Genomic DNA, 8,972 nt, shown 5'->3' on the forward strand with positions numbered 1-8,972 from the left:
CGTGTCAGCCTAGTGTGAACATCCTCGAGAGCAGCGAGGAGGCCCGTCGTAATGGATCTGGACGCTGCCTCGGCCGTGACCGTGGAATCCATTCCGAACGACATGTTCCTCCTGTATCGCCGTTGCCACGTGGGATTGGCCTTGTTCAATGCCCTGAACGAACTGGTTCAGATGGGCGATCTTAGTGTGGACCAGTCGATTCGAGTGGTTCATCAGTTCGATTTCGCCTTACAGACCCTGCTGACGCAAACGGGACAATCGGTCAACAACGCCTTGATGACGTTCAAGGCCGAGCGATGCGTAACTTACCGCAAACACGACTTTTGCGATATCCTCCTGTCCAACGTGACGTTTTATCAGTTTTTCTCGAGTCATTATGTGAACATGTTTCTAGATTATCTCAAGTATGTGTACGCATACGATCCCGCTCATCCGATTCTGGCCAAAATCAAACGACCCCAATCGGCTCGAGCCCAGTGGGTCAAAGACGGCGAGATGCTATTAGCCCCCATTGAGCGGCAAGTGCCCGTGGTACGGATCATGTGTCAAGATCCGTTTCGTCGAGGTATCAACCAATCCCGAGTGCCGCACGACGGTCAGTGGTTTAACATTGATCGCACGGTGTACGCCCTCCCCAATCCCCGACTCCACCTCTTTACTTGCTCCGTTCACGGGGCTGGCGCGACTGGGAAGGCTCACGAGCCTTGGAAGTACGAGGCCAAAGAAGTGATTCCAGGCGTCGATCCGACGTTTGATCCACGAAATGTGTTAGAAACGAATGGAACCTCGGAGGGAGAGGCTGCTGGCCGTCCCTTGGTGGGATCCGAGGGTGTAAGTGGTCCTGCCGCTGCCAAGTCCCGTGCTCTGGCTCGACAGACCAAGTATTGGCGGTTAGGCCCGAAGACCAGCCTGATGAACAACAACCTGGAGGGCTCGGCCTTGCCCCAAATGCGAGCTTCGAGTGCCGATAGGTTGGGAACTTCTTCGTCCCAGTCTCTTGAACATAACATCAACTCAAAGCGAGTGGGTAGTGACAAAGAGGAGACTAATATCTCCTAAGGGAATATGTCAAGTTTGTTTTCTTCTAACCGCTGCTGAATCAACATATGACCTTAGTCCAGGAAAAAATATATAATCGATTAGTCATCAAAGTCAGAAAGAAGCGTTTTTTAACATTGGAATATAATTCTTGAGTGATTAGTTGCTAACATCTCTTTTTAACCAGGCAGAGCTTTTTCTTCTTCTTCTTCTTCTTCTTAGAGCAACATTGACGAGGGTTGTTCGAGGAATTTCTTAAAGTGCTTCAACCATTGAGCACCCACGGCCCCATCCACCACCCGGTGATCGCAAGACAAGGTCACCTTCATCACGTTCTTGGTGACATATCCCCCTTGACCATCGGGGAACACCTTCTTGGTGGTTCCACCCACCGCCAAGATGCAGGCTTGAGGCGGGTTGATGATGGCGGTGAAGTGCTCGATCCCGAACATGCCCAAATTTGAGATGGTGATCGTCCCACCTTGGAATTCGTGAGGTTGGAGTTTGCCGGCCTTGGCTTTGCCGGCCAACTCTTTGACCAGCATGGAGATCTCACTTAATCCTTTGGTCTCAGCTGCCGGAATGATGGGCGTAATTAGACCTGATCCCGTGTCCACAGCCACCGACACGTCACACGAGTGGTATTCTCGAATGGCCGTGTCCATCCAGGCCGAGTTACATTGAGGCACGCGTTTGGAGGCCAACGCCACGGCCTTGATGAGAAAGTCATTCACACTCAACTTGATCTCCTCGGCCTCGTACTGCTTGTTGATGTCGGACCTCAACTTCATGAGGGCGTCCATGGTGCACTCCACCGTAAGATAGTAGTGCGGGATCTCGAGTTTGGATTGCTGCAATCGTTTGGCGATGGTCTTGCGCATGCTCGACAACTCCGCATCCGAAAAATCGCCCATGGGCGAGGGCATGCCCCCAATGGATGAGCCCACGGGCGGCTGGGCCAATCCCGCGGAGGCAGACACACCTTCCAAGTCTTTGGTGGTGATCATGCCATCCATACCACTACCCTTGGCAATCTGACTCAAGTCGATCCCTTTCTCGGCGGCCACGCGCTTGGCAGCTGGACTGGCAAACGCCCGGGACCCGCCCCCACTCGGACCTGAGCGACCAGGCCCACCCGCCGTGGGGGCGGGTGGAGGTGGAGTACTCATGGCAGGCCTGGAGGACTCACCAGAACTGGCTTTGACCTCGGAAGCGGGCGATGAGGATGGTTGAGTCTCCTGATTGGAATTGCCTTGTCCGCTCACCAGAGAGCCGTCATCCTGGAAGTCCTGGAATTTGGCTACATCCTCCTCATTGGGCACGATGATGCACAATAACCGCCCGATGGGAATGTCTTTGGCGCCCCCCTCTAGAAAGATTTTGGCGAGATATCCTTCTTCGGGGGTCTCGAAGCCCATAGTGGCCTTATCCGTTTCGATTTCACACAAGAGGTCGCCCTCACCCACGGCATCGCCCACCTTCTTCTCCCAACTGACGATGGTGCCCATTTCCATGGTGGGAGAAAGAGCGGGGAGCGCCACCTTGGTGTGTTCCGGCAACTCGTCGGCAAATCCTCTGACCAGATTGACACTTGACGGGCGAGACATGAGGAACGGCTAGAATGACAAGAGGACTCTTAATTCATTCTCAAGCGAAGTGATGGACCCCAGGAGAACGAGCACTTGTCGACGGAATCTGGCAGTCCATGAATACATAGATATGCCCAGGCCATTAGGAATCGAAACACAAGAACCTATTCCAATTTGAAGACCCTCACTTTGGGTGGACGCAAACACCGAAATGCTCACTACATCACGCACAAGCATCTCAAAAAATCGATCACATCGCTTTTCTGTAGACATCATTCTCCACCAGTTGTCACTGCCCTAAAAGCTAGTCGACGACATTAAAACGATATACATCGTTAGTAATAAATGCCTAATGGCCATTCTAGATCATAACTTTCAAAGAATTTGCCACAAACTGTCCCGAATTAATGCGCCCCTGACCAGATGCAGTATAAGCTAGTCAAAACGAGAGGGTCGAATCTCACCTTAGCCTGTGGACGATCCCAGAGTGCCACGCCTCCCGGGTGAGCCTGGGCCGAGCTGGTGGATAAGGCTGCCGCCCATCGGGGCCCATTCGTTCCATTGGTAATGGACCTACTGGGTCGGTGGGCCATCAAAGCCCATGATCGGCGGGCCTGAGGTGGAACAGCCTGCCGCAACAACATCCTCCGTCCCTTGAGGCCTAATTCAACCTCTCTTCAAACCCGAGAATGGGAGAGTGAGTGAGAGAGTACAGGGCGGTCTTCAAGGATAATCTCCGGACTCGCACTTCCAATCAATCCCCCAATCAATCCGTTCTTAGGCGTTCGTCCCAGATCCCCAATAAGTCCTACCTCCAGAAGAGGAACAGAAGAGTCAGTGTAGCAGAACTGACTGAGAGTGTTGTGAGCAGACATGGAAAGGCAAATGGTTGCGAAGGAGCAAGAAGTACAAGAATTGGTCAGAAGAGTTGAGTTTATTAGATTAAATAGGCACTCCGTTTGAGGCTATTTATTGTCAAATGATTTTAAATAAGTGGCGTTAAAGTAAAAAAAAAAGAACGTGTGTGGCTCTTAGAGCCATAAGAGAGCATTATTATATTACGGGAACTTCCTGAATTGCACTATTGACATGTTTCAGATCCAGGGCTATGAAGGAGTAAATTTAAAGGACATACCGTGTTTTTTCCAGCCAGGCTTCCAGTATGATGGATCCAGGGTGAAACGGCTCTTTCATCTGATAATCATCTCTTTCGTTCCATTTCTCATTTAGTGTCCCAGCTAATTCAAATTTCAACCTAACATCACCTTGTGTGTCGAAAAAGCCACCCTTTCCCCATGACTTTAGTGTCGCCATTTCAGCCTACACTCTACCAATAGTGATATACCCTGACGGAATATTTGGTGGGATGCACGAACATGTAATAGTCCATGTCCATCCTCCTCTTGCTGTGGCTTTGGGATGTGTGGGCTCTGAATCAAGCACTTTATGATTGAACTAACTTTAGCTTATCGGCTCCTTTGAGCAAGATCTGATCTGAGCTTTGCTAATTTCAACACATGCTTTGAGCAGGTCAATCTTATTAATTCCTACTATCAAACTTTTCCGATTCAAGGATTAAACGAACGCCCCATTCATTCAGCCTCATCTCTTCTAAGGTGCTGAAATCTCGATATTTAGCCAGAAAATACATCTTGGCCTCAAATATAGTAAACAAATAATCAAAATATGATGAATCTGCGTTATCCATGAACATCACTGTTACGGTTTGTTGGCGTATGTGCTACATCCGGATTCAATACCACCTATCTGAGCACCAACCCACCCAAATCCAGCCTCCCCTACCATAACCCATACCATAAACACCGCACAAAGCCCTTTGAGCCTGAATCCCTCCCATGACTGTCGTGCAATCTGGCAGCACTGTGGCTCAACGAACGAGACGCCAAGTTTGTTCGTTTGGCACTCGAGTACACCACCACCAGACCAGTCCAGTACTATACATAACCTCATCAAATCATCAACCTCTTCTCACGACCTCGAGCCTCCTTCTCCTCTGGCTGATCGGTATCCAGCTCTCATCGAGCCCGTTATTGGTGTCCGTGTCACCCCCTGTTATCCGTCAACGCCCCATCCTTCATGGGCGGGATGCCACCACCACACCCTGGTCCTGATCCTCACTAACGCTACGAGGGTCATCCTCCTCATTCTCGTTGTGTTCCGCTCCGTCCGCTCCGTCCTCCGGTCGTCATGTTCAAGTCCTCGCCCAGTGTCAATCTGAAGCGCACGGGCAGCCACCCGCACGCCGCCCATTCGTCGTCGCACTCGAGTGGAGCCTCGGGACTGGCGGTGTGCGCGGATTGTGCCGCCTCGGCCCCCTTGTGGGCCTCGATCAATCGGGGCGTGCTCTTATGCGGGGATTGCGCGTCCATTCACCGATCCCTGGGGCGACACGTCTCGCACGTCAAGTGTCTGAGTCGGGGCGGGAATTGGATTCCGGAGCAATTGTCCATGGTGCAGTCGTTATATTCATGCGGGGCCAACTCGATTTGGGAGTATTCGTTACTGAATCCGGGCAGCTCGTCGAGTAAGGGCTCTCGGAAGAAGCCTTCGCCTTCGGACCCGTTGCATCCGATTAAGAGCGACTTCATCACGGCCAAGTATTTGAATTTGACCTATGTGTATCGACCCGCCAAGGACGAGCCCGTGGTGAGCGAGTCGGATTTGAGTCGACAACTACATTCGTCGGTTCGAACGGCCAATTTGGAGACCAGCTTGAGGCTCTTGTCCCAAGGGGCTGACCCGAATTACTATCATCCCGAGAAGAACTCGACCCCGCTCCAGGTAGGAAAAGCATAGAAATGGGATTGAAAAGTGAATAGAGGTTGTGGGAATGGAAGCTTGGAAATAACTGGACAAGATGTACTATACCATAGACCACTTGTTTGAAGGTATTGGTGCGAAAACTAGACCGTTTCTAAGGACCTGCTGATTGATTGAAGACCATCATCAACGATCACAAACAATCTGGGCCGAATGTAAATGCCAGCGGCATAGTGTTACTAATATCGAAGACAGGGTAAAGATCGAGTGATTGTTTACTTTCGAACAGGAAAGACTCGCGAATTTATGTTCATTTGCCATCGAATTGGACGAAGGCTAAGCCAAACAATACTTTTGCTTTTACCACCCTTGGGACTCGCCATCCACTCGTCATCCAACAGCATGGGAATAATTCTTTATGACATGGATTAGAAAAAATGAGGCCAATCTGTGAACTGGAGTCACGTTCTTCAAATACTCATTTTATATTCTAGGTAGCTGCCAGGGCAGGCCAGACGTGTCAGGTGGAGCTATTATTGGTGTACGGGGCGGATCCAGGGGCGGTAGACAAGGGCGGACGGACGGCCTATGAGTATGCCCAACAAGCTGGTCACGGAGTTCTCGCTCATCGAATTCATGGCGCGCAGTACGAGCTCTCGGATCGGCTCTCGTTCTTCTTGTGTCAGAAAAAGCCGGATCATGTCAGTGGACAGCACTTCATTGTTCCGGATGTGGAGGTGGAACGAAGTCCGGATCGGGTCCTAGCCAAACGCAAGATGCAAATGTTGAATAACGCCGTGTTCGAAGAGCTAGCTATGGATGTGTACGACGAAGTGGATCGCCGCGAGACGGATATCGTCTGGGCCACCATGGAGGCCAGTCTGTCGGCCAAGAATGCGGCGGTCATCCCGTTCTTGCCGGTGAATCCGGATTACGGGACCACGCGAAATCAAGGGCGACAAAAGCTGGCCCGGCTGAGCGCCAAAGAGTTCTCTATCCTTGTGTTGGATATCCTCAAGGAGATTCGACGCCGTCAGAATGAGATGGATTCGAAATGGCCCCCGGGTCAGAAGATGCCCAGTCCGTTGCGCGAGACGCCCGTGGGAACTTTGCGGGGTTCGGCCAAAGTAGGACAGACCAAGTCATTGCCAGTGCAGCGGGTATTATCCTCGACCGTGTCCGATGACGAGCCCATCTATGACCACGTGGCCTCAGACGACGACTACTACCATATACCTGACACGCCCGACGAGAGAAGTAGTGAAAGTGGCGGTGGCACCTTGCCGCGACGGCCTCATAGCTCTTCAGGAGGCGGTGGCCGTCCTCGGTCGTCCGCCCGCCAATTGTCCAGTAATTCGTCGCCAGCCAAATCAAATCATTCGTCCATGGGTGGCCAAGACACGTTGAATTCGGGTATGAAGTCTTTAACCCTACAACCCAATGAGTATCGAGAGCTAAGAGCCCAACTCAACGACTCTGAGGTCAAAGTCCAAATGCTCATCGAGAGCAACGACGACATGCGAGGTGAGATCTCCAGATTGTCGCTCACCGTGAACAAGCTCATCTCGGAGAACGAACAACTCCGGTTGTCCTTCAGCCCCTCTCACAGTAACAGTGTCAGCGGCGGTATTGGGGGAGGAGGGGGCAGTCATTTAAGTGGTAGCAACCATTACAACAACAGTTCATCCACTGCCAACCTGATTCGGGGTTTAGAAGCAGCCAATTCCTCGGCCACTATTCCCTACGTGGACGGTGTAAGCAATCGATCCAGTCCAGCTCCCACCAACCCTAGGGGCAGCTCCGTGTCCATGTACGAGCCTCGAAATAATATCCTAGGAGGCTCAGGTCCCACCAGCATGCCTTCGCCTGGAGCCAATTACCTGACTTTACAAGGCACCCGATATCCAAGTTCGAGTCAAGCTCCGTCGATCAACAATCATCGGCCTCCGTTTTACGACTCCTACGAGTACGATCAGCTCCATATGCAGCAACAGAGCAATAGCCTCCCCTATTCACTAGCGAGTTCCCAACACCATGAATACGCGGATCCCCGAGAATTGACGCACTCCGTGAGTGGCAGCTCGGGCAGTGATTCCTCCACCCTTCCCAGTCAAGAAGAGGTTGTGCGCCGAACCGAGGCCATCACCCGATGCATTCAGGAGTTACTCGTGTCAGCCAAAGATGACAAATTCGACGGTTTCATCCCTTGTTCCGAGCGCATCGTCCGAGCTGTCACGGATATGGTGCTCTTGTTTCCGGAGGAGCCCGGAGATTCCGCTATTTCCGCCTCGTTGTCTTCCCTCACGGCCGCTTCAACCCATTTTGAGACGGAGTGTCGGATCCTGATCGCCCGATCCCATAGTGAGCCACTTCATCAGAGCTTTGTTTTCCAGCAGGTGATTCAGTGTGCGTTCGATATCGCCAAATCGACGAAACAACTGGTAGCTCTCTTCCAGTAAGACGATGTGGCTAATGAGGTTGATAACGATGTAACGATAACCAATGATGAACAAAACAATCAAGTTCCTTTTTTATGGCAATTCCGATATATTTGCGGGGAAAGAAAAGAGAGAATGCCTTAACGAACATTTTACAAAGAACTCAAACACCAATTTTGGGATTACTATTCATACTAGTATCAAAATGTTATTTCTATTACGTACTGCTCTACTTCCATACACCATTTATATTCAGTTGTGAATGGTGATCGATAATCAAAACAGCATAAATTGACTAAAAACAGTTACTTCGCACAATATACGAGGGAAAAAAAACCGTATTGATGGATTTCTTTTAAAAAACAAACAGAATAATGGTAAATGGTAATACGCAAACATAACTACGAGACCATTATCAAAGTCATTGCATTTGGACTAGATTCTAGAATGGGAGTCGCCGTCGTCATTGTCGTCCTCTTTCATTCTGACCACGCCTGACTTTGTCTAAGGTAAATCGGGGGCCAAATGCGGGCACAAGAAAAAAAGGGAAGGGTCTAAAAATTACAAGCAGTTCAATGGAATGGCACTTGAGCAAGAGGAATAGTGGAAACTACGATTTGTACGTCAGGAGGTATTTTCATGTGCGATGATAGTGTCAATCCTCAAAGGTATGATGTTGCCTCTCAGATTGGATCCACAATGCGGTAGAAAAGGTTCAAGAAGAGATGCTGGAACATCTCAAAGGGCGAATCAGGTCGACGCCGTCGCCGTTCCGTACTGCGATGATTGGTCTCCTCGAAAAACGTGTCGAAGAATTGCCAAGCCTTAGGTTTGGAGGTGTCCAATTCGTACTCCTTGCACCGAGGCTGCTTGGGATGTTGCCGGATCTTGGTGGCACTGAGGATCCACGGGGGTAGGTTGTTCTTGGGTGGATCCACATACTCGGCGCATCGCTTGACTGGATGCTCGTACTTGTAACAAGTCATGCCGGCAATGTTGAAGAACACTCGACCTAGAGCGTTGGAGAGACGCGTTTTAACGGAACGAAGGCAGGACACGAATTCGCGGTCACAGCGGCATCTGAAACAATGGTAGGGCATGTGATTATCGCTCAACTTATTGCTCG

The 8,972-nt window shown here is 50.7% G+C and overlaps 3 protein-coding genes across 3 annotated transcripts in view; 1 reads left to right on the forward strand and 2 right to left on the reverse strand.

Moving 5' to 3' along the window:
• Positions 1 to 1,116: 1,116 nt before the first annotated feature.
• LOC131889720 (dihydrolipoyllysine-residue acetyltransferase component of pyruvate dehydrogenase complex, mitochondrial-like) lies at positions 1,117 to 3,272 on the reverse strand (the record flags this gene model as incomplete). Its single annotated transcript, XM_059238887.1, is given in 2 exon segments — positions 1,117 to 2,654; positions 3,092 to 3,272. Coding segments are annotated over 2 exon segments (1,578 nt in total). The 3' UTR covers positions 1,117 to 1,256.
• Positions 3,273 to 4,513: 1,241 nt separating this feature from the next.
• On the forward strand, positions 4,514 to 8,178 carry LOC131888059 (ARF GTPase-activating protein GIT2-like). The gene is made up of 2 exons (XM_059236840.1): positions 4,514 to 5,429; positions 5,903 to 8,178. Exons 1-2 carry the CDS (start codon positions 4,836 to 4,838, stop codon positions 7,865 to 7,867), a joined length of 2,559 nt encoding a protein of 852 aa, XP_059092823.1. The 5' UTR covers positions 4,514 to 4,835; the 3' UTR covers positions 7,868 to 8,178.
• A 30-nt stretch (positions 8,179 to 8,208) lies between these two features.
• The window catches only part of LOC131888060 (uncharacterized), a 16,839-nt gene continuing 16,075 nt past the window's right edge, over positions 8,209 to 8,972 (reverse strand). Inside the window, exon 3 of the mRNA XM_059236841.1 lies at positions 8,209 to 8,926. Coding sequence (XP_059092824.1) covers positions 8,530 to 8,926 — 397 coding nt within the window. The 3' untranslated portion in view covers positions 8,209 to 8,529. The remainder of the gene's footprint in view (positions 8,927 to 8,972) is intronic.

This window comes from Tigriopus californicus, chromosome 10 (assembly GCF_007210705.1).
Source record: "Tigriopus californicus strain San Diego chromosome 10, Tcal_SD_v2.1, whole genome shotgun sequence".
Taxonomy (NCBI): Eukaryota; Metazoa; Arthropoda; class Copepoda; order Harpacticoida; family Harpacticidae; genus Tigriopus; species Tigriopus californicus.

Bases quoted from the DNA above. Each gene is read 5' to 3' on its own strand.
- LOC131888059 (XM_059236840.1), top strand. From the start codon at position 4,836: ATGTTCAAGTCCTCGCCCAGTGTCAATCTGAAGCGCACGGGCAGCCAC. The intron at 5,430-5,902 runs GTAGGAAAAGCA...TTTATATTCTAG, and splicing joins AGAACTCGACCCCGCTCCAG to GTAGCTGCCAGGGCAGGCCA.